The sequence below is a fragment of the Phoenix dactylifera genome, chromosome 15, assembly GCF_009389715.1.
Source record: "Phoenix dactylifera cultivar Barhee BC4 chromosome 15, palm_55x_up_171113_PBpolish2nd_filt_p, whole genome shotgun sequence".
NCBI lineage: Eukaryota > Viridiplantae > Streptophyta > Magnoliopsida > Arecales > Arecaceae > Phoenix > Phoenix dactylifera.
This window is the reverse complement of record NC_052406.1, coordinates 5,988,062-6,013,198: the sequence shown is the minus strand read 5'-3', so window position 1 is coordinate 6,013,198 and position 25,137 is coordinate 5,988,062. Positions and strand designations below refer to the sequence as shown.

At 40.1% G+C, this 25,137-nt stretch overlaps 3 protein-coding genes across 3 annotated transcripts; all 3 read left to right on the top strand.

The window, feature by feature from the left end:
* Window positions 1-1,483: 1,483 nt before the first annotated feature.
* Window positions 1,484-3,397, top strand: LOC103723167 (purine permease 3-like). Its single transcript, XM_008813997.4, has 2 exons — window positions 1,484-2,465; window positions 2,847-3,397. The coding sequence occupies exons 1-2, from the start codon at window positions 1,725-1,727 to the stop codon at window positions 3,183-3,185; spliced, it is 1,080 nt and encodes a 359-aa protein (XP_008812219.2). The 5' UTR covers window positions 1,484-1,724; the 3' UTR covers window positions 3,186-3,397.
* A 6,372-nt stretch (window positions 3,398-9,769) lies between these two features.
* Window positions 9,770-14,163, top strand: LOC103698856 (purine permease 3-like). Its single transcript, XM_039134214.1, has 2 exons — window positions 9,770-10,584; window positions 13,647-14,163. Exons 1-2 carry the CDS (start codon window positions 9,844-9,846, stop codon window positions 13,983-13,985), a joined length of 1,080 nt encoding a protein of 359 aa, XP_038990142.1. The 5' UTR covers window positions 9,770-9,843; the 3' UTR covers window positions 13,986-14,163.
* A 6,069-nt stretch (window positions 14,164-20,232) lies between these two features.
* On the top strand, window positions 20,233-23,757 carry LOC103723169 (purine permease 3-like). The gene is made up of 2 exons (XM_008813999.4): window positions 20,233-21,125; window positions 23,222-23,757. Exons 1-2 carry the CDS (start codon window positions 20,379-20,381, stop codon window positions 23,558-23,560), a joined length of 1,086 nt encoding a protein of 361 aa, XP_008812221.1. The 5' UTR covers window positions 20,233-20,378; the 3' UTR covers window positions 23,561-23,757.
* The last annotated feature ends 1,380 nt before the right edge of the window (window positions 23,758-25,137 follow it).

Sequence of the window (25,137 nt, the reverse complement as noted above, 5' to 3'; positions counted from 1 at the left end):
CTAACAGATGGCATAAAATGGGAATATATAATAGGCTGTGTTAAATTTTTTTGTGTTTTTGAAATATTTTTTTTGAGAAAAATAGAATATATTGCGTTATTGTTTACCCTTTTTTTTTTAAAAAAAAATTGCAGATATATTCTTCCAAGTCTGAACCATTTACGTTTAGACCCCAAAATTTAAAAGCGTTAATTAACTACCAAATCTTTAAATTCGTCGCAATGTGGCCTAGCTGTCTATTTCCTTTATCTAATGTTATCATGCGAGGGTCACCTGATAACTAAACTTTTATAAAATTCTAGACATGTTTATTAAATATGTCAAAATTTTAAATCTGAATCCACCCTATTTATTAAACAGGTAAACCAACCCGACCTACATAACCTATTTATTAAATAGGTTAAATGGGTTTAAATAGATTAAGCAGGTCGACTTAAACAAGTCAGAAATATATTAAACATGCTTCAAATAAGTTAAATAGGTTAAATGGGTCTGGACCTAATTATTAAACGGGTCAAAACGAGTTAAATAGGTCAAAGATTTAAATCTGAACCCAACTTATTTAATAAACAAGTTTAGATAGGTTAACCCATTTACAACCCAAACCCGTTTATGTCAAATCCAAATCTGCTTAAAGTAGATCATTCGCAGGTCGGGTTGACGAGTTGGATCATAAATTGTCATTTTTAGCCACAATCCAGCCTCTCTTAATTAAGAATATTTTGATTTTGTTCTTACTCCATTGATGGTGTTAGGATCCGGATAAACAGCTAAGCTATATTATGATGAAAATAAAGTTTTGCTGGCTAATTAAAATTTTTTAAATTTGGGGGGTATAAGTATAATCAAATTTGAAAGAATATCTCTATAATTTTTTTTGTAATACATATATTTTTAGTTTTCAATAAAATAAAAAATATTTAAAAAAGATATTAAATGTTAAATGAAGGACTTTGTCTTTGTGGTTCATTAGCTACACACCCAACTAATTACCTTCCTGGGTTTTGACTGTTTGATGGGATGGGAGAAATGCAGGGAGGGGAACACGAAAGAAATTAATGCAAAGCGCTGATAGAGTGGGAGACACCCCTCGCCCTCGGATGCAGCGGGAGTTGGCATTATACAGTGAAATAGATGACAATTCAACCCCATATTTATCATTCTAAACTAATCCCTTCTAAATACTTCATGGCAACATCACCATATCACCAAGTGCTTACAAAATCACTGCAATTTTTGTACATGCAATTAATGATGCTTGTTAAACTAGAAGAAGAAGTTCCTTGTTTTGTATGAAGATTGTTTTTTCGAGCTTTCCTTGTTAAGTTTGCTTCTTCAAATCTTGCATACATGCTGATAATTTTTCAATCAAATATCAAATCATCCCCTTTGCTTCTAATTTTTTTGACCGTTCCTCTACTTCAAGTTTAGATTGGAGATCTTGGAACAGTGTAGATTTATTCATATATTTTATATATTTTTTTTTTTACATTTGTCTCTGCCGTTCGGAGTGGTCAAGCCAGCCAGCCCCTAAAGTCTTCCTTCATCTAAGAAAATATATAAAACAAAATCTATAAAAAAGTAAAGTACACAGATAATTTTTTGTAAAAAAAAATCGAAAAGAAGAAAGTCCTTCTCAATGATTCCTCCAACTCTGATGGCTTGTGAGCCACAGCCCTCCCACCTAGAAAATAACAAGAGATAAGAGACATTAATCAGAAGCCATGGAGGTGGAATCACAGCAGCAGCAGCCACCAGCCACCAAGAACCAAATAAGCAAACACTTGAGATGGTTCCTCATGGCTCTGAACTTCGCCATCATGGTCATCGGCACCACCGGCGGCCCGCTCCTCCTCCGCCTCTACTTTCTCAAGGGCGGCAGCCGGAAATGGCTCTCGAGCTGGCTCGAGACCGGGGGGTGGCCTCTTCTCTTCATCCCCCTTGCCATCTCCTATGCCCACCGCCGCGGCGGCGGCGGACCAACCAAGCTCTACCTCATGACGCCACCCCTCTTCCTCGCTTGCACCGTACTCGGCCTCCTCGTCGGCCTCGACGATTTCCTCTATGCCTACGGCATGTCGTGCCTCCCGGTATCGACAGCATCGATCCTTGTATCGACTCACCTCGGTTTCACAGCTTTGTTCGCTTTTTTAATAGTGAAGCAGAAGTTTACGTCCTTCTCCACGAACGCTGTGGTTCTGCTGAGCATCGGGGCGGTGATATTGGGCTTGCATGCAAGCGGGGATCGGCCCAAGGGCGAGTCGAATACGCTGTATTATTTGGGCTTCGCCATGACGCTGGCTGCGGCGATGCTGTATGGGGTTGTTCTGCCGCTGGTGGAGCTGACCTACGCCAAGGCAAAGCAGGTTGTTAGCTATACGTTGGTCATGGAGATGCAGCTGGTGATGGGATTCTTTGCCACGGTTTTTTGCACTGTGGGGATGCTGGTGAACAAGGATTTTCAAGTGAGTACTCTCTCTCTCAATCGAATTTTCTCACCTTGTGTTACTAGTAAACCTAGGTTTTGTTTTTCTCTTTTAGTGAGGTGTGTTGCATTTTTTCAGATCGCCAGAAAAAATTTCTGAGTAAGAGTTTCACGCACTGTTCAGGAATTCACGCACTGTACAGGAATTCACCTTTAACAGGAGAATAGATATGCAAATAAGACTTGCCTCAATGATCGTACCTTTTTGTTTAACAATTAGGGATTTTGGATTCGATTTTTGAACGATATATTCTTAAAAATATGGATCCAAACAAGCACCGCACCGCATCCATGTGGCCCCTGCGTAGCCTAAACTCAAGCCAACATGTAACTTTTCCCAATTTTGACTTCACCTTTGCAGGCCATTCCGAAAGAAGCCCGGGATTTTGGGCTGGGCGAGGTGAGATACTACGTGCTACTAGTCTGGTCCGCCCTCATGTGGCAGTTCTTCTATTTGGGGACGGTGGGTGCCATCTTCTACGGCTCAGCCCTGCTCGCCGGCATCATCATTGCCGCCATGATCCCCGTGACGGAGGTCCTCGCCGTCATCTTGTTCCATGAGCCCTTCAGTGGAGGGAAGGGAGTCGCGCTCGCGCTGGCGCTCTGGGGCTTCGCCTCCTACTTTTATGGCGAGTTACAGGAGAGCAAAAAGAAAAAGCCAGCGGTGGAACCCGGATTTTTGGATTCTGTGGATGATTAGGACTTGCTTTGTCTTTTCCTTTGTTGAATTCCATGCTTAGCCGGATACAGATGTCAAGTTGTGAGGCGCGTGGGAAAGAGAAAGACAGTGGTATAAAATATTTGAATTAATGTCGAGTGATATCCCAATCAAAATTTGATTAGATATGTGATGGCTTCTTTGGTTGATGATTAATTTGGAAGTATGTGAAAGCTGCTAATATACTTCTCTCTTACGTCTTCCATCTGTTTCCAAACTTCTCTTTCCATCCGATCTCTATCTCCTCTCCCCCCCTTTGGGACAAATGACTGTTATACTTGGAGCTAGAATCCCGACGCATGTGATTGGTGATTATGGCTCTCAAAATCGGTATCTTTGATATTGTAAATGCGCAGACTTGGGATTCTTGAGCTGTAAAACGGGGACGGAAGACTAGTAAACATGGCACTTTTAACCACTAAAATTAGGCTATATGGTCGATAAGCTTAGTTATAGAGACAGGTAAATTCGGCACTCTCAATTAGTAAAACTAGAGTAAAAGACTCACAAACATGGCACCTGTTGCTGGTTAAACTAGGGTGGATGACAAAATAATCTTAGCAACGAGGTTTGGTGGAACCATCTCATCTGCTTTTGTTAGGACTGTAGGCGCTGCCATTCCGGTGTTCGATTGCGACTTGGCCCACACCGGCCTCCGTCGCGAGTGAACTTTGCTGACTTGGCCCACACCGGCCTCCACCAACAACCTCCTAATTTGGGTGGATGGTTGCGTTTGGCCCGATCTGTAGAACATGGGTGGTCCAATTCGCCCTTAGGTGCCACTTCCACCCCATGTCATCGGAAAGTTTCCTTTCAGAACCTCCTCACCGTCGTCTCCTTCAGGCGTTAAAAGCTTTAGCTGGTCCACTACTCATGACGACATGCTCTACTGCTTGTCTCCTTGTCAGACTCGCAACCGCTCCACTCTCTTGCTGCAACATGTTTTAGACTCTCCCTTCTTTCTGGTCTAATTATTAGATGGATCAGGTCCAGTAGGACAGTCGCTTGACACTAGCCATGCGTATTCAAAACCCAAGTAATATGGCATCACAGCCATTTCATGATGCATCGCATGCTCAACGCCAGCTAGTTGTTTAATTACATCTAACGACAAGGCAACAGAGGGTGGAGAATGATTTCGCAGAGCAACATAACCACCCATGACCCCTAACAAATGCAGTAGTCACAGACATCGACAAGTTCCGACAATTTTTTACGTCAAATTGCATGTGCTCCAGCCATGCAAAAAATATATTAGAACAAAAAATACTGATTTACTGCAGAACACTGGAGCATTAGATCTCCCAATAAGTAGCCTGTTCACGTCCTCAACTTCCCGCAGTAAAGAAAGTTCATGCAGAAAGAAAACTAGTAGACTGTTGAATGATTGATCCAAGTAATGAGGTTTATAGCTAGATGATAGGATATGTTTAGCTATCAATAAAATTATTTTGGTTTCAATACAAAGAAGGAAAGCAAGAAAAAAGCAATCAGAAGTAAATTAAATATATAAGAAAGGAGTCTTTAGCAACAGGCAGATTGTTCTGATCCTTGTAATAGGCCAGCTATTTGCTAGGAAACTAATTAGCGGCCCACGTTTTAGGATGGTTCTCACAGCAACCTCCGGAACGAGTGAAGGACTCAAGGGTTGTTTTCCAACAAGCAGCGAAGGGAAACAAAACCTTAACGGCAAGGAAAAAGGGGCACTCGAAAGATAGGGAGGATAGAAAGGATTACCCGGACTAACTCCGGAGGGTCCAGCAAACCCGGCTTCCATTACATAAAGAAAAAAAAAGACAGAAGAAACTTCCTCAGCTTCCTTTCTTCTTGCCATGGGCCCAAAAGCTTTTGGTTAACCTAGTTGGGCATCAAACATTTCAAGCTTGTCGGATGTGATGGGCCCAAACTCTTCCCCATGTCTACCAGAAATTTAGCAGACAGGTCCACTTCTCGCACGCTTAGATGAGGTCTACTTAGTGTCACGGATTTATGGTCCAAAAGCTTAAATTGTTCGGAGAAGGACCGTTCAGGTTAATAAATCCGTTTGGCATCTCTTTTATGAGCTAATATGGGACCATGACGCTATATAAGTCTTCTACTCATATCAATGACTTGGGGAGTGACGTTTGCAAAAAATTAATTGCACTAATTGATCCATCTAGTCTTTAAATCACATCTTAACTTGCATTCATGCACTTTTAAAATTTATTCGTACCACATGCTGCACATGTTTTGCAATTTGGCCTAATACAGGAAGTAATAGGTGAAAAGTTTACCCACAAAAAATTCCTTTCTTTGGTCCTCCAAAGTTTAAATTAGTTTTTTATTAAATCCATAAACTTTTAAAAATTCAAATTTGGCCTCTATTATTTTGTAAGTATTTTAATATCATCCTTCTCCCTGATTCCGACTACTTTCTCTCATGAAAATTCTTGCTAGCATTAACCAGTTATTATGTGGCAGAAACCACTTACATAGCTGATTACATGGCCGATTGATGAGGCATATCGGTGATGACGTAGCATAATAGATAATTTTTATTATTTTGCTGATGTGACATATAGATGATGGCATGTCATATGGATGATGATGTTGCACATGCTGTAGAAATTTTCTGCCCAAAAATATCTTCTCGCTGAGTGCCACATCATCAGCCATGCGCCACATTATCATCCATATACCATAAATTATATTTTTGGTCCTCTAAGTTTCATAAATATTTTTATATAGTTCTTATAGTTTAAAAATCTCTAATTAAGTCTCTTGATTTTCAAGTGTGATTCAATGTAAAACTAATATAAAAAGGACAGTTAAAACCATGTCTAATAATATATTATTATATTGCTAATTCTACTTCTATATATAAGGAAAAAAAAATCTGCACCGCTATGACTCTCATATAACACCCAATTCTAAAACTCAAATGAAGAGAAAATTCTATCCCTTGATCCTGCTTTTCACGTAACCTTCAATTCTATCCCTTGATCCTGCTTTTCCTAAAACTCAAATGGAGAGAGTCCGATCAGAACCCAAAAAGAACAAAAAGCAAAAGAGAATAAAAAAATGATTTCTATTTTTAATTTATTTGTTCTTTTGGCTTCCTAATTCCATTTTAGTCGGAGCAAATGCCTGAGATCTTTAATCGCATAGTCTACAATTGCTGACCTATCCTTCTTCAAGAAAAAATTTGGCAACGACAGTGAGCTCGGCGACGACAAGACTAAGAACACCGGGCATGCGTGTTTCTCATTAGTCGCTGTCGTAGCCACAATAGCGGTCCTCAGATCCCTGAACTTGATTGGCTTTGGTATTATCTTAGGATCTAGCCCTAGCCTCCCCGTTTTGAACACCACCGTCGTCTCCGACTTTAATATGCGTCTAGCAACTCACCCCACTTTAGAACCGTCACTTGCCCCACCACTAGGCTGAAAAAGCTACATTAAATCACACATGAAAAATCAAGAATCTAATTAAAGAATTTTAAACTATAAGAACTATATAAAATATTTGTGAAACTTGGTACATGAGTAATGGCATAACAAATGCATAATGATATGACACTTAGCAACCAGACAGTTTTAGTCAGAAAACTTTACAACACGTGCCACATCATCATCCATATACTTCATCGTCATCCATATACCACGTCATTATCCATATACCATCTCATCAAAATAAAAAATATCATCTATTATGCCATATCATCACTAACCACATAATCACTGGTTAATATCAACAAGGATTTTCGATGAGAGAAAGTAGCCAGAAATGTAGGAAAGGACAATATTACAGTTGTGAAATAATATAGATCAAATTTGAACTTTTTAATGTTTAGAAATTACTTATTAAAAAATTGACCTTAAGAACCAAAAGCATAATTAACTCAATTATTTTTTCTAAGAGCATGACGGCGGAACCCTAGCAAAAGGTAGCTATCTTCTCCATGTTGCTATTTATCTTACACACACACATATGTATGTATGTATGTACATAAAAAAAAGCCCTATAGTGCAAGAACCCGTGCATCTCAACCCAATTGTATCTTGGTTTTAAAAACTTATATTATGAGAACCCAGATTACCTGAAGTTATAGATCCAAACTCAACTCAGTTTTCTCCAATAATAAGGATCCAGATAGTTTCAGTTTGCAATTGCCTTAGGCTTTAATTTGTATTTTGACAATTTGCTTTAGCCTTTTTCCAGTCTCGATTTCTGGTACATAGCCATATGGCCAGGATTCAATTCTTCTGGGACAGGTCAGCTCGGCCACACAGGCTGGAGAAAATTTTGACGCGCATAATTGCAATGGAATATAAGCAGTGCACGGAGGATATTATTGAAGCAATTATTAAAGCAAAGTCTTGAAAGGACATATCCATTCAGTATCTTGCTGCAATCCCTATGTGTGGAGGGAATCACCGAAAACAAACACTAATCTTGTCAGATTGCTAGATTTTTCTTCAGGTTTTACATCAAAAGTTGGAATCCTGCCAACTTGCAAGGCACTTTTGCCTCAATACTTTCAACTGGGCCCTTGCATGGACCCTTCTAAGATATCGGAGTGCAGTATAGGCCCTTAGTTATTTGTCTTTTGCAGTAACACCCCTTTCTAACAGATGCAAAGATGTGGCTCTGCTTTGCAGTTGAAATTTAGCGGCTCTCTTTGCTTCCGCTCCCTTCCATCATCACATGGCCGTCTTAACTCATGTGCTTGGTACATCAAAAGGTGGTCGCTGAGCATTCGAAGAAAGCTCTATCAATTGTACGAGGATATGCCTCCTGCAATGGAAAAGGCTAGATGATATATTATTAGCTTAGGTCGTACTTCAGTCTAATCTTAGCTGTGGGCAAGTAAATGATAGCATAAAGTGGGAATATACAATAGGCTCTGTTAATTTTTTTTATGTTTTTGAAATATTTTTTGAGAAAAATAGAATATACCGTGCTATTGTTTACCTTTTTTTTTTAAAAAAAAAATGCTGATTGATTTTTCTAAGTTTAGACTCCAAAAATTTAAAAGTAACAATTAGCTACCAAAACTTTACCTTCATCGCAATGTGGCCCAATTGTCTATCTCCTTTATAAAATGTTATCGTATGAGGGTCACCTGATAACTAAACTTTTATAATATTCAAGAGCCGCCCGTTTCACTAACTTAGCATGAGGCTCTTGTTTTGGCATGAACCGAAAGGGAGTGCTTTGAGATCTATGCAACCGGATGAATGATAGAGGATGGAGCATTTTGAGATATGTGCGGCTAGATGGATGATAGAAGATAAAACACTTTAAGATCTGTAGAGGTGAACGAATGGCAAAAGATAAAGTGCTTTGAGATTTGGGCAAGTAGATAAATTATAGAGAATGGGGCACTTTGAGATCTGTGCAAGTGGATGGATAATACAGGATGGAGTGCCTTGGGATGTAGTTGGATGAATGGATGATGAGAGGATAAATTGCTTTGAGAGATGTGCGGGTGGATGGATGGTAGAGGATGAAGCGCTTCGAAATTAGTGTAGCCAAATGCATGAGAAATGATGGAGCACTTTGAGATTTGTGCGGGGATGATAGAGAATGAAGCACTTTAAAATCTGTGCAGGCGGAGGAATGACTGAGGATAGCATGCTTTAAGATCCATGCAAGCGGATGAATGATTAAGAAGAGAATAGAGCGCTTTGAAATTTGTGTACGTGAATGAATGACAAACAACATATTTTGAGATTTATGCAAGTAGATGAATGATAGAGGCCGAAACACTTTGAGATCTGCCTGAGCGAATAGATGATAGAGAATGGAGCACCTTGAGATATGTGTAGAAGGATGAATGATAAAGGATGGAGCGCTTTGAGATCTGTGCAGGTAGATGAATCACAGAGGATAGAGTACTTTAAAATCATATGAAAGCCACAATTAGGGGTGACAGTCGGGTCGGGTCGGATCAGATACAGGTAGGGTTGGATGCGGGTCAGGTCAAAAATTCGTCAACCCAAACTCGGTATGTTTATTAAACAAGTCAAAATTTCAAATCTAAATCCAACACATTTATTAAATAGGTAACCTAACCCGACCTACATAACCGATTTATTAAACAGGTTAAAGAGGTTAGACAAGTTTTTAATGGGTTAAATGAGTTTAAATAGCGGGTTGGGTTAAACAGGTCAAAAACAGGTTAAGCAGGCTTCAAATAAGTTAAATAGGTTAAATAGGTCGATCGGAACCTAATTACTAAATGGATCAAAATGGGTTAAACAGGTCAAAGATTTAAACCTGAACCCAACCTATTTAATAAACATATTTAAACAGGTTGATCCATTTACAACCTAAATCTATTTATATCAAATCCAAACCAACTTAAAACGGGGTCAAATTGACAGATCGTATTATCATTTGTCTCCGCCGTTCAGAGTGGTCAAGGTAGCCAGCCGCTAAAGTCCTCCTTCATCTAAGAAAATATATAAAACAAAATATAAAAAAATAAAGTATAAACCAAAAAAATTTTAAAAAAAAATCGAAAAGAAGAAAGTCCTTCTCAATGATTCCGTCAACTCTGATCTATTTAAGGTTGTCATCATAAGGCTAGCTTCTGAGCCACAGCACTCCCACTTAGAAAATAACAAGAGATAAGAGACATTAATCAGAAGCCATGGAGATGGAATCACAGCAGCAGCAGCAACCAGCCACCAAGAACCAAATAAGCAAACACTTGAGATGGTTCCTCACGGCCCTGAACTTCGCCATCATGGTCATCGGCACCACCGCCAGCCCGCTCCTCCTCCGCCTCTACTTCCTGAAGGGCGGCAGCCGGAAATGGCTCTCAGGCTGGCTCGAGACCGTGGGGTGGCCTCTTCTCTTGATCCCCCTTGCCATCTCCTATGCCCACCGCCGCCGCGGCGGCGGACCAACCAAGCTCTACCTCATGACGCCACCTCTCTTTCTCGCTTGCACCGTCCTCGGCCTCCTCCTCGGCCTCGACTGTTTCCTCAATGCCTACGGCCTGTCGTACCTCCCGGTATCGACATCATCGATCCTTATATCGACTCAGCTCGGTTTCACAGCTTTGTTCGCATTTTTCATAGTGAAGCAGAAGTTTACGTCCTTCTCCACGAACGCTGTGGTGCTGCTGAGCATCGGGGCCGTGATGTTGGGCTTGCATGCAAGCGGGGATCGGCCCGAGGGCGAGTCGAACACGCTGTATTATTTGGGCTTCGCTATGACGCTGGCTGCGGCGGTGCTGTATGCGTTTATTCTGCCGCTGGTGGAGCTGACCTACGCCAAGGCAAAGCAGGTTGTTAGCTATACGTTGGTCATGGAGATGCAGCTGGTGATGGGATTCTTTGCCGCGGTTTTTTGCACTGTGGGTATGCTGGTGAACAAGGATTTTCAAGTGAGTACTGTCCCTCTCTCTCTTCCAATCGAATTTTCCCACGTGGTGCTGCTAGTAAACCTAGGTTTTGTTTTTCTCTTTTAGCGAGGTGTGTTGCAATTTTTCAGATGGCCAGAAATAATTTGTTAGGGATCTGGCGCTTGGAAGAAGAATATTTGAAAATGGAAGCAAATCGATTTTGATGAACCGCTATCTCGATAGAGAAGAGTTGGAGGCTCCTTAGTATTTGAAAAATAAATTATTATGGAGTCCATAATGAAGTGGTGCCCTAGTATAGATATGCGTTCCATCGTTGACAAGGCAGCATCATTGACAAGATGTTGTTGCTGCTCCTTTCTAAATTTGCAGCCACCTGCTATCCTTTTCTATGTTGGCCTTGGACTTCTTAACAATCCTTATAACCTTGGGACAAGTTTAGCATCAAGATCTTATGATTTTTAGAAATCAAGATGTGAGAATTTGTACTGGCATATATTTAATTCCATATCAGCTATGTACTAAGTAGATTTTAGATATTTATAGAGGACCAAAAAATTGAATTTTTTTGGATGAGATTCTGAATCATTACAAATAATATCAAAATGAATCTGACCCATAATCTATACAAACTAGAGGATACTGCAATACGAGTCTACTTAGGCTAGCCACAAGCTGATTATAATATTTGTGATTGGATTTGTGGTATTTGTGACTAAATTTAAATGGATTTAAATCATTAGCCTAACATTGGAGCTTAAATGGAGGGAGCATGTGAGGATCCGTGCTGGCATGTATCTAGTTCTATATCAACTGTACAGATCTTGGATATTTGTACTAGGTTAAGGAACCTAAGTAACACCTTTTAGTTAGCATTTTTCGATAAGTTCCTAGGTTGTTATATATATCATGAATCTAAGTTAAGAACGATATATGGATGCAATTAGTAGCCAAGGTTACCGGTAAATGCTACTATCGTGTCCTATCAAAAAGAAAAGAAAATGCTACTACTTTACTGTATCTAAATTGTACGCTATATATGTGGCTGATTGATGCATGTAGGTTAATAGTTTGAAGGTGTCATCTTATCATTACTAGTAAATCTCTTGATGGTTGTACAATCCCATCTACATCGGAGATTTGGGAGGGTTAAAACTATTTGGAGGAGGGTCATTTTCTTTTTGTTACATGGGCTCCTTCAATTCGTTCAGAAAAGAAAAAATATTAATTGGTTGATACCTGAACGGGACGTTTCTTGGATTTGTCATGTTGTTCCATGTTCCGTCTACCATACCAAAGGAGATTAAGTATGCTAAGAATAATGGATAGGAGGGTTTAACAATAATTATATAAGATCTTGAGCTTTCTTCCTGCTTGTAGATGCCATCTTTCTTTCAATAAATAAATAAATAATTAGTTGCCTATTAAATATATAATGCTGAGTCAGGTCAAAGTTGCTGCTTCACCATACTCTCTCTCTTCCAGGGTTCGAAAAAACTTTCTACTTGACCATGATTGATAATGTAGGGTTTAAATATGAAAATTATGTCTATATATATATATATATATATATATATATATATATATATATATATATATATATATATATATATATATATATATATATATATATATATATATATATAAAAAGTGATCATTCACTACTATTCAACTTGAGACCTCCCATTTAGGTTGAAAGGTACCAACCAGCTAATGATCATTCACATAATGATCATTCAGTTCAAAAAGTGAAGGAGAAGATAATGCAGTATGTTCCTTTCCCTGTCTATCACCAATCAGGCTCTATACCACCATGTGGTTAAAAAGCAGAAAAAAATTCCAACTAATGGATTATTATGATCACAACCATCCATCAAACATTAGTTGCTAATAAATTGACTAAATACAAACTAGTGGGACATTTTAGAGAGAATGACATGCATTTTGGTGTTATGGTTGTGCTTCCTTTATGTTCGGAAGGATGCTTACTGGACCATTTTTAGGACTATAATTCCTTGGGACTGCTTATAGAATATTAATCTCTAGCCTGCTTTGTAAGAAAATATTGTCTTTAAAGTCTAATCGAAGTCAATCAACAGGACCAAGATCTGGTGGTTGGCATCACCATGTGCTAGGGTGGTTTTGGGTCATAAACATGACGGCGGCCTTAGTCACCATATTTCTTAAAATAAAAAGATCTAATTGATCTCATGTTGATTAGAAAATGATGCCCAAACTGATGTTTTATGTGCTTCTCTCCTATGTAGATACTACAAAATATTGACCTCTCAAGAAATTTAGGGTATGTTTAGTTGAAAGGAGTTAGGTTGGAATGGGAATGAGTCACTCGTATTCTAGCCGTTTGGATGGAAGGAGTCCCACTCCCATTCAGATTCCAAAGAGAAATGGTAGTGCCCCAATTTTTCCAAACCCAATCCCAGCTCTTCTCTAGTATTCAAGTCCTATTCTAATTTCGATTTTGGTTTCAATCATAAACCAAATTTATCAGAGAATATGGCTATTCTGATTTACATTCCAATCTTATTTCGATTCCGATTTCGGTAGCAAAACAAACGCACCTTGAGTGCATTGCATAGGGTTCAGATTGTATCCTTTGCACGGAAGTAATGCACCTTTTTTTGTAACATCAATCATTGGATCGCACAATAACTACCTAGGCGGATGGAAGAAAGAGGTTGGGATACTTCGCGAGTGGATGGGAGAAAGAGATTGGAATGTTTTGAGAGTTACGCAACGCGTGATCCAACGGTTGACGTCGCAAAAAAATAAATCATTCTTTCGGGTGAAAGATACAACCAGAAACCCCATTGCATATGCATTATTTATATTTTATAATAATTACATGCAGTACACATGCCATGAAGATATATAAATTCATGAGTAAAAGTTTCACACACGAATTCACCTTTAACAGGAGAATAGATATATAAATGGAGACTTGCCTCAATGATCATGCCTTTTTGTTTAGCAATTAGGGATTTTGGATTCGATTTTTGAACGATATATTCTTGAAAATATGGATCTGCCGCATCTATGTGACCCCGAGTCATTCCGAGTCATTGTAGGCCATTCCAAGAGAAGCTCCGGATTTTGCGCTTGGCGAGGTGAGATACTATGTGCTGCTCGTCTGGTCTGCCATCTCGTGGCAGTTCTTCTTTTTGGGGACGGTAGGTGCCATCTTCTATGGCTCAGCCCTGCTCGCTGGCATCATCATTGCCGTTCTTATCCCCGTGGTGGAGGTCCTCGCCGTCATTTTCTTCCACGAGCCCTTCAGTGGAGGGAAGGGAGTCGCGCTCGCGCTGGCGCTCTGGGGCCTGGCCTCCTACTTTTATGGCGAGTTCCTGGAGAGCAAGAAGAAAAAGCCAGTGGTGGAACCCGGGCTTCTGGATTCTGCGAATAATTAGGACCTGCTTTGTCTTTTCCTTGTTGAATTCTATGCTTAACCTGATACGGAGGTCAAGGTGTGAGGTGCGTCTGAAAGGGGAAGACAGTTTTCACAAAAAAAAAAAGGGGAAGACAGTGGTATAAATATTTGAATTAATGTCCAGTGATATAGTATTGCAATCACAATTTGATTAGATATGTGATGGTTTCTTTGGTTGATGATTACTTTGGAAGTATGTGAAAGCTGCTAATTCTTCAAGCACGTGCACACAAAATAAATGAGTGTAGGAGGAGGTCATATCTCCGTCCATGTTTCCGGCCGAGGTGGAGAAAAGTTTATTTTAGAAGAGGGGGAAAATATTTCAATTAGGTGAATGGTCAAATTTTGAGTGCCGAAATTACCTTTATTTACTAAACATCTCCATTCTAGAATCCCCCTCACCCACCAAAATTACGTGTGCCAAGAGAATCTCTCTCTCTATCGCGTCTCCATCTGTTTCCAAACTTCTCTTTCCATCCAATCTCTATCTCCCCCTCTCTCCTTTGGGACAAATGACCGATATACTTGGAGCTAGTGTCCCGACGCATGTGATTGGTGATTATGGCTCTCAAAATCGGAATCTTTGATATTGTAAATGCGCAAACTTAGGATTCGTGAGCGGTAAAACTGGGACGGAAGACTAGTAAACATGGCAATTCTAACCACTGAAATTAGGCTATATGGCCAATAAGCTTAGTTATAGAGACGGTAAATTCAGCACTCTCAATTATTAAAACTAGAGTGAAAGACTTGCAAACATGGCACCGGTTGCTGGTTAAATTAGGGTGGACGACAAAATAATCTTCGCAAATCGCAATGAGGTCCGGTGATTGCTTATCAAAAAAAAAGAAAAAAGAGGTTCGGTGAACTCGTAATTTAGGTGGATGGTTGCGTTTGGCCCAATTCGCCCTTAGGCGCCACTTCCACCCCATGACAGAGGACTTAGCTTTGGAACACCAATGTCAGCCTCCGAAGCTTCCTCTCAGAACCTCCTCACCATCATCATCTTCTCCAGGCGTTAAAAGCTTTGGCTGGCCCACCGCTCGTTGTCGCGACATGCTCTACTGCTTGTGTCCCTGCCAGACTTGTAGCCGCTCCAATCCCTTGCTGCCACATGTCACGGACCCTCCCTTCATTCTGGTCTAATAATTAGATGGATCAGGTCCAGTGGACCCGTCCAATAGGCACTTGCCGCATTACCGCTTGTATTTAAACAATTCAAGATCTTAACCCCCGTATCTGTGCTCTGGGATTTGGACTGCTCCACTGGACCTGGTCCATGTAAAAATAATTTGTCCCTCTTCTGCCGTTCGGTGGCAACCGCTTCCTACTCGTCGAGAGACCCGGATATTGCAGTCCCTCAACAGTCAACACCGGCCATGCGTATTCAAAACCCAAGTAATATGGCATCACAGCCATTTCATGATGCATCGCATGCTCAACGCCAGTTAGTAGTTGTTTAATTACATCAAACAACAAGGCAACAGAGGGTGGAGAATGATTTCGCAGAGCCACATAACCACCCATGACCTCTAATAAATGTAGTAGTCACAGAGACATCGACGAGTTCTGACAATTTTTTACGTCAAATTGCATGTGCTCCAGCTATGCAAAATATATATTAGAACAAAAAATACTGATTTACTGCAGAACACTGGAGCATTAGATCTCCCAATAAGTAGCCTGTTCACGTCCTCAACTTCCCGCAGTAAAGAAAGTTCATGCAGAAAGAAAACTAGTAGACTGTTGAATGATTGATCTAAGTAATGATGTTTATAGCTAGATGATAGGATATGTTTAGCTATCGATAAAATTATTTTGGTTTCAATACAAGGAAGGAAAGCAAGAAAAATGCAATCAGAAGTAAATTAAATATATAAGAATGGGGTCTTTAGCAACAGGTCAGATTGTTCTGATCCTTGTAATAGGCCCACGTTTTAGGATAGTTCTCAAGGGTGGTTTTCCAACAAGCAGCGAAGGGAACCAAAACCTTAACGGCAAGGGAAAAGGACTCAAAAGATAGGGAGGATAGAAAGGATTACTCGGACTTACTCCGGAGGGTCTAGCAAACCCGGCTTCCATTACATAAAGAGAGAAGAAACTTCCTTAGCTTCCTTTCTTCTTGCCATGGGCCCAAAAGCTTTTGGTTAACCTCGTTGGGTATCAAACATTTCAAGCTTGCCGGATCTGATGGGCCCAAAACTCTTGCCCAAGTCTACCAGAAATTTAGCAGACAGGTCTCCTTCTCATACACTTGGATGAGGTCTGCCTAGCGTCATGGACTTAAAGGACCGTTCGGGCTAATAAACCCGTTTGGCATCTCTTTTGTTAGCTAATATGGAACTATAACAAGTCTTCTACTCATATCAATGACTTGGGGAGTGACGTTTGCAAAACTTTACTTGCACTAATTGATCCATCTAGTCTTTAAATCACATCTTAACTTGCAATCGTGCACATGTTTTGCAATTTGGCCTAATACAGGACGTAACAGGTGAAAAGTTTACCCACCAAAAATTTCCTCCTTTGGTCCTCTAAAGTTTACATTGGTTTTTTAATAAATCCATAAACTTTAAAAAATTCAAACTTGGCCTCTATTATTTTGTAAGTATTTTAATATATATATATATATATATATATATATATATAGACATGTACGCACACATAAAAAAAGGCCCTATAGTGCAAGAACCCATTATCTCAACCCAATTTTAACTTGGTTTTAAAACCTTATATTAAGAGAACCCAGATTACCTGAATTTATAGATCCAAACTCAACTCAGTTTTCTCCAATAATAAGGATCCAGATAGTTCCAGTTTGCAATTGCCTTAGGCTTTAATTTGTATTTGGACGATATGCTTTAGCCTTTTTCCGGTCTCCATTTCTGGTATATAACCATATGGCCAGGATTCAATTCTTTGGGACAGGTCAGCTCGGCCACACAGGGTGGAGAAAATTTTGACGCGCATAATTGCAATGGAATATAAGCAGTGCACGGAGGATATTATTGAAGCAATTATTAGAGCAAAGTCTTGAAAGGACATATCCATTCAGTATCTTGCTGCAATCCTTAGGTGTGGAGGGAATCACCGAAAAAGTTGGAATCCTGCAAACGACCATTCGAAGGTACTTTTGCCTCAAAACTTCCAGCTGGGCCCTTGCTTGGACCATTCCAAGATATCGGAGTGCAGTATGGGCCCTTAGTTATTTGTCTTTTGCAGCAACACCCCTTCCTAACGGAGACGAAGATATGGCTCTGCTTTGCGGTTGAAATTTAGCGGCTCTCTTTGCTTCTGCTGCCTTCCATCATCACATGGCCGTCTTATCTCATTTGCTTGGTACATCAAAAGGCGGTCGCCGAGCATTTGAAGAAAGCTCGATCAATTGTACGAGGATATGCCTCCTGCAATGGACATTGCATTGGAAAAGGAAAGCAATGTCCCAGCTCATGAAAAAGGCTAGATGATATATTATTAGCTTAGGTCGTACTTCAGTCTAATCTTAACTGCGGTCAAGTAAATGATAGCATAAAGTGGGAATATACAATAGGCTCTGTTATTTTTTTTTTTTTTGTGTTTTTGAAATATTTTTTGAGAAAAAAAGAATTTATCATGTTATTGTTCATCCTTTTTTTTAAAAAAAAAAAAGCACATAGATTCTTCTGAGCCATTTACGCTTAGACCCTAAATGTTTAAAAGTGACAGTTAGCTACCAAAACTTTAAATGAATCGCAATATGGCCCAGCTGCCTATCTTCTTTATAAAATATTATCGCATCAGAGTCACCTGATAACTAAACTTTTATAAAATTCTAGACCTGCCTATTTCACTAACTTAGCATGAGGCTCTTGTTTTGGCGTGAATTGAAAGGAAGCGCTTCAAGATCTATGCAACTGGATGAATGATAGAGGATGGAGTGCTTTGAGATCTGTGCAGCTAGATGGATGATAGAGGATGAAACACTTTGATATATGTGGAGGTGAACGAATGATAAAAGATAAACTGCTTTGAGATTTGGGCGAGTAGATGGATAATAGAGGATAGGGTGCCTTGGGATGTAGCTAGATAAATGGATGACAAGAGGATACATTGCTTCGAGAGATGTGCGGGTGGATAGATGACAGAGGATGAAGCACTTCGAGATTAGTGTAGCCGAATGGATGAGAAATGATGGAACACTTTGAGATGAAGCTTTTTAAAATCTGTGCAGGCAGATGAATGACTGTGGATAGCATGCTTTAAGATCTACGCAAGCGGATAAATGATAATGAAGATAATAGAGTGCTTTGAGATTTGTGTACGTGAATGAATGATAAACAAAATATTTTGAGATCTATGTAAGTAGATGAATGATCGAGGACGAAGCACTTTGAGATCTGCGTTAGCGAATAGATGATAGAGAATGGAACACCTTGAGATATATGCAGAAGGATGAATGATAAAGAATGGAGTGCTTTAAGATCTCTGCAGGTAGATAACTCACAGAGGATGGAATACTTTAAGATCATATGAAAGCCACGATTAGGGATAACAATCGGGTTGGATCGGGTCAGATACAAGTAGGATTGGATGCGGGCCGGTCAGGTCAAAAATTCATCAACCCAAACCTGACTTGTTTATTAAACATGTCAAAATTTCAAATTTGAATCTAACACATTTATTAAACCGGTAACCTAACCCGACCTACATCATCCATTTGTTAAACAAATTTTTAATGGGTTAAATGAGTTTAAACAGATTAAGCGGGTTGCGTTAAACAGGTCAAAAACAGGTTAAGCAGGCTTCGAATAGGTTAAATAAGTTAAATAGGTCAGGACCCAATTATTAAAAGGATTAAAATGGTTAAACAGGTCAAAGATTAAACCTAAACCCAACCTATTTAATAAATATATTTAAATAGGTTGACCCATTTACAACCTAAATCCGTTTATGTCAAATCCAAACCTGCTTAAAGCGGATCGTTCGCGGGTCGGATTGACGGATCGGATCATAAATTGCCACCCTTAGCCACAATCCAACCTCTTTGAATTAAAGATATTTTGATTTTATTCTTTCTTCGTTAATGGTGTTAGGATTCGGATAGACAGCTGGGCCATAAAACAATGAAAATAAAGTTTTGGTGGCTAATTAAAATTTTTTAAATTTTGAGGGTATAAGTATAACTGGTCCAAACTCGAAAGAGTATCTCTATAAAATTAAAAATATTTAAATAAGATATTAAATGTTAAATGAAGGACTTTTGTCTTTGTGGTTGATAGCTACAATCCAACTAGCCTTCCTGGGTTTGAGTGTTTGATGGAATGGGAGAAATGCAGGGAGGGGAACACGAAAGAAATTAATGCAAAGCGCTGATAGAATGGAAGACACCCCTCACCCTTGGATGCATGGAGGGAGTTGGCATTATACAGTGAAATAGATGACAATTCAACCCCATATTTATCATTCTAAATTAATCCCTTCTAAATACTTCATGGCAAAATCACCACATCACCAAGTGTTTACAAAATCACTGCAATTTTTTTTGCATGCAATTAATGATGCATGTTAAACTAGAAGAAAAAGTTCCTTGTTTTGTATGAAGATTGTTTTTTCAAGCTTTGCTTGTTAAGTTTGTTTCTGCAAATCTTGCATACATGCTGATAGTTTTTCAATCAAATATTAAATCATCCCTTTTGCTTCTAATTTTTTAATTTGTCGTTCCTCTTCTTCAATTTTAGATTGGGATCTTGGAATAGTGTTGATTTGCATTTAACTATTTAAAATGAAAATCCTCAACCATGCAAGATCCATCCCCATCCAGAAGTTGAATTTGAAATGATACGCACATATATATTTATACAAAATGTACAAGTTTTTTTCAATCTTCCAAACCAAACCCTTATTATATAATACTGCTGGTCCCCAGTGCAACCAGAGATTTAAAGAGCTCCCACTTGTTGCCGTGTTACAGAATACGTAACCTGATTTCTTGTTACCACGGCATCCTGCCACTTGGGACCAGCCCTTGGAACAAAGGAAATCCGGAGCCCTAGAAGGACAAATATCTCGATTTTGTTACCGTTATCTATGAGGACTCCCTCATGTCCGCTTGTAGTTTCTTTTTGTCGCAGCTCATCATTTGTCTCTGCCGTTCGGGGTGGTCAAGATAGCCAGCCGCTAAAGTCCTCCTTCATCTAAGAAAATATATATATTAAAAAAAAAAAGGTATAAACATAAAAAAATTTTTAAAAAATCGAAAAGAAGAAAGTCCTTCTCAATGATTCCTCCAACTCTGAATCTATTTAAGGTTGTCATCATAAGGCTGGCTTCTGAGCCACAGCCCTCCCCTGCACCTAGAAAATAACAAGAGATTAGGAGACATTAATCAGAAGCCATGGAGATGGAATCACAGCAGCAGCAGCAACCAGCCACCAAGAACCAAATAAGCAAACACTTGAGATGGTTCCTCATGGCCCTGAACTTCGCCATCATGGTCATCGGCAGCACCGTCAGCCCGCTCCTCCTCCGGCTCTACTTCCTCAAGGGCGGCAGCCGGAAATGGCTCTCAGGCTGGCTCCAGACCGGGGGGTGGCCTCTTATCTTCATCCCCCTTGCCATCTCCTATGCCCACCGCCGCGGCGGCGGCGGCGGCGGCGGGACCAAGCTCTACCTCATGACGCCACCTCTCTTCCTCGCTTGCACCGTCCTCGGCCTCCTCATCGGCCTCGACGATTACCTCTATGCCTACGGCATGTCGTACCTCCCGGTATCGACATCATCGATCCTTATATCGACTCAGCTCGGTTTCACAGCTTTGTTTGCATTTTTCATAGTGAAGCAGAAGTTTACGTCCTTCTCCACGAACGCTGTGGTGCTGCTGAGCATCGGGGCCGTGATGTTGGGCTTGCATGCAAGCGGGGATCGGCCCGAGGGCGAGTCGAACACGCTGTATTATTTGGGCTTCGCTATGACGCTGGCTGCGGCGGTGCTGTATGCTTTTATTCTGCCGCTGGTGGAGCTGACCTACGCCAAGGCAAAGCAGGTTGTTAGCTATACGTTGGTCATGGAGATGCAGCTGGTGATGGGATTCTTTGCCACGGTTTTTTGTACTGTGGGGATGCTGGTGAGCAAGGATTTTCAAGTGAGTACTCTCCCTCTCTCTCTTCCAATCGAATTTTCCCACGTTGTGTGCCATCTTATCATTAGTAGTAAATCTCTTGACGGTTGTACAATCCCATCTACACCGGAGATTTGGGAGGGTTAAAACTATTTGGAGGAGGGTTATTTTCTTTTTGTTATATGGGCTTCTTCAATTCGTTCAGAAAAGAAAAAATATTAATTGGTTGATACCTGAACGGAACGTTTCTTGAATTTGTCATGTTGTTCCGTGTTCCATCTACCATACGAAAGGAGATTAAGTATGTTAAGAATAATGGATATGAGGGTTTAACAATAATTATATAAGATCTTGATCTTTCTTCCTGCTTGTAGATACCATCTTTCTTTCAATAAATAAATAAATAAATAGTTGCCTATTAAATATATAATGCTGAGTCAGGTCAGAGTTGCTGCTTCACCATACTCTCTCTCTTCCAGGGTTCGAAAAAAACTTTCTACTTGACAATGATTGATAATGTAGGGTTTAAATATGAAAATGATGTTAAATATGAAAATTATGTCTATATATATATATATATATATATATATATATATATATATAGTGATTATTCACTGCTATTCAACTTGAGACCTCCCATTTAGGTTGAAAGGTACCAGCCAGCTAAACTTGTTATTAGCAACAGCATATTGAGATATTAAAAATATTCACATAATGATCATTCAGTTCAAAAAGTCAAGGAGAAGATAATGCAGTATGGCCCTTTCCCTGTCTATCACCAATCAGGCTCTATACCACCATGTGGTTAAAAAACAGAAAAAAATCCTACTAATTGATTATTATGATCACAACCATCCATCAAACATTAGCCGCTAATAAATTGACTAAATACAAACTAGTGAAACATTTTGGAGAGAATGACATGCATTTTGGTGTTATGGATGTGCTTCCTTTATGCTCGGAAGGATGCTTACTGAACCATTAATTTATAGGACTACGATTCCTTGGGACCGCTTATAGAATATTAATCTCTAGCCTGCTTTGTAAGAAAATATTGTCTCAAGTCTAATTGAAGTCAATCAACAGGACCAAGATCTGGTGGTTGGCATCACCATGTGCTAGGGTGGTTTTGGGTCATAAACAGGACGGCGGCCTTAGTCACCATATTTCCTAAAATAAAAAGATCGAATTGATGTCATGTTGATTAGAAAATTAATGATGCCCAAACTGGTGTTTTATGGGCTTCTCTCCTATGTAGATACTACAAAATATTGACCTCTTGAGAAATTTAGGGTATGTTTAGTTGAAAGGAGTTAGATTGGAATAGGAATGAGTCACTCCTATTCTAGCCATTTGGTTGGAAGAAGTCCCACTCCCATTCTGATTTCAAAGAGAAATGGTAATGCCCCAATCTCTCCAAACCCAATCCCAGCTCTCCTCTAGTATTCAAGTCCTATTCTGATTCCGATTTTGGTTTTAGTCATAAACCAAATGCATCAGAGAATATGGCTATTCTGATTTACATTCCAATCTTATTTCGATTCCGATTTCGGTAGCAAAACAAACGCACATTGAGTGCATTGCATAGGGTTCAGATTGTATTCTTTGCACGGAAGAATGAAACACCTTTTTTCGTAACATCAACCATTCGATCACACAATAACTGCTTAGGTGGATGGAAGAAAGAGGTTGGGATGCTTTGAGAGCTGCACATTGAGAACCGTGCAAGTGGATGGGAGAAAGAGGTTAGAATGTTTTGAGAGTTATGCAATGTGTGATCCAACAGTCGCCGTGAAAAAATATCAATCATTCTTTCAGATGAAAGATACAACCCGAAATCCATTGCATATGCATTATTTATTTTTTATAATAATTGCACACAGTACACATGCTATGAAGATATATAAATTCCTGAGTAAGAGTTTCACACACTGTTCAGGAATTCACCTTTAACAGGAGAGTAGATATGTAAATGGAGACTTGCCTCAATGATCATACATTTTTGTTTAGGAATTAGGGATTTTGGATTCGATTTTTGAACGATATATTCTTAAAAATATGGACCTGAACAAGCACCGCACCACATCTATGTGACCCCGAGTCATTCCGAGTCATTGCAGGCCATTTCGAGAGAAGCCCGGGATTTTGTGCTTGGCGAGGTGAGATACTACGTGCTGCTCGTCTGGTCCGCCATCCTGTGGCAGTTCTTCTTTTTGGGGACGGTGGGTGCCATCTTCTACGGCTCAGCCCTGCTCGCCGGTATCATCATTGCCGTCCTCATCCCCGTGGCGGAGGTCCTCGCCGTCATCTTCTTCCACGAGTCCTTCAGTGGAGGGAAGGGAGTCGCGCTCGTGCTAGCGCTCTGGGGCCTCGCCTCCTACTTTTATGGCGAGTTCCTGGAGAGCAAGAAGAAAAAGCCAGTGGTGGAACCCGGGCTTCTGGATTCTGCGAATAATTAGGACCTGCTTTGTCTTTTCCTTGTTGAATTCTATGCTTAACCTGATACGAAGGTCAAGGTGTGAGGTGCGTCTGAAAGGAGAAGACAATTTTCACCAAAAAAAAGGGGAAGATAGTGGTATAAATATTTGAATTAATGTCCAGTGATATAGTATTGCAATCAACATTTGATTAGATATGTGATGGTTTCTTTGGTTGATGATTACTTTGGAAGTATGTGAAAGCTGCTAATTCTCCAAGCACGTGCACACAAAATAAATGAGTGTAGGAGGAGGTCATATCTCCGTCCATGTTTCCGGCCGAGGCGAAGAAAAGTTAATTTTAGAAGAGGGGGAAAATATTTCAATTAGGTGAATGGTCAAATTTTGAGTGCCGAAATTACCTTTATTTACTAAACATCTCCATTCTAGAATCCCCCTCACCCACCAAAATTACGTGTGCCAAGAGAATCTCTCTCTCTATCGCGTCTCCATCTGTTTCCAAACTTCTCTTTCCATCCAATCTCTATCTCCCCCTCTCTCCTTTGGGACAAATGACTGATATACTTGGAGCTAGTGTCCCGACGCATGTGATTGGTGATTATGGCTCTCAAAATCGGAATCTTTGATATTGTAAATACGCAAACTTAGGATTCGTGAGCGGTAAAACTGGGACGGAAGACTAGTAAACATGGCAATTCTAACCACTGAAATTAGGCTATATGGCCAATAAGCTTAGTTATAGAGACGGTAAATTCAGCACTCTCAATTATTAAAACTAGAGTGAAAGACTTGCAAACATGGCACCGGTTGCTGGTTAAATTAGGGTTGACGACAAAATAATCTTCGCAATGAGGTTCGGTGATTGCTTATCACAAAAAAGAAAAAAGAGGTTCGGTGAACTCGTAATTTAGGTGGATGGTTGCGTTTGGCCCAATTCGCCCGCAGGCGCCACTTCCACCCCATGGCAGAGGACTTAGCTTTGGAACACCAATGTCAGCCTCCGAAGCTTCCTCTCAGAACCTTCTCACCATCATCATCTTCTCCAGGCGTTAAAAGCTTTGGCTGGCCCACCGCTCGTTGTCGCGACATGCTCTACTGCTTGTGTCCCTGTCAGACTTGTAACCGCTCCAATCCCTTGCTGCCACATGTCACGGACCCTCCCTTCATTCTGGTCTAATGATTAGATGGATCAGGTCCAGTGGACCCGTCCAATAGTCACTTGCCGCATTACCGCTTGTATTTAAACAATTCAAGATCTTAACCACCGTATCTGTGCTCTGGGATTTGGACTGCTCCACTGGACCTGGTCCATGTAAAAATAATTTCTCCCTCTTCTGACATTCGGTAGCAGCCGCTTCCCACTCGTCAAAAGACCCGGATATTGCAGTCCCTCAACAGTCAACACCGGCCATGCGTATTCAAAACCCAAGTAATATGGCATCACAGCCATTTCATGATGCATCGCATGCTCAACACCAGTTAGTAGTTGTTTAATTACATCAAACAACAAGGCAACAGAGGGTGGAGAATGATTTCGCAGAGCAACATAACCACCCATGACCTCTAATAAATGTAGTAGTCACAGAGACATCGACGAG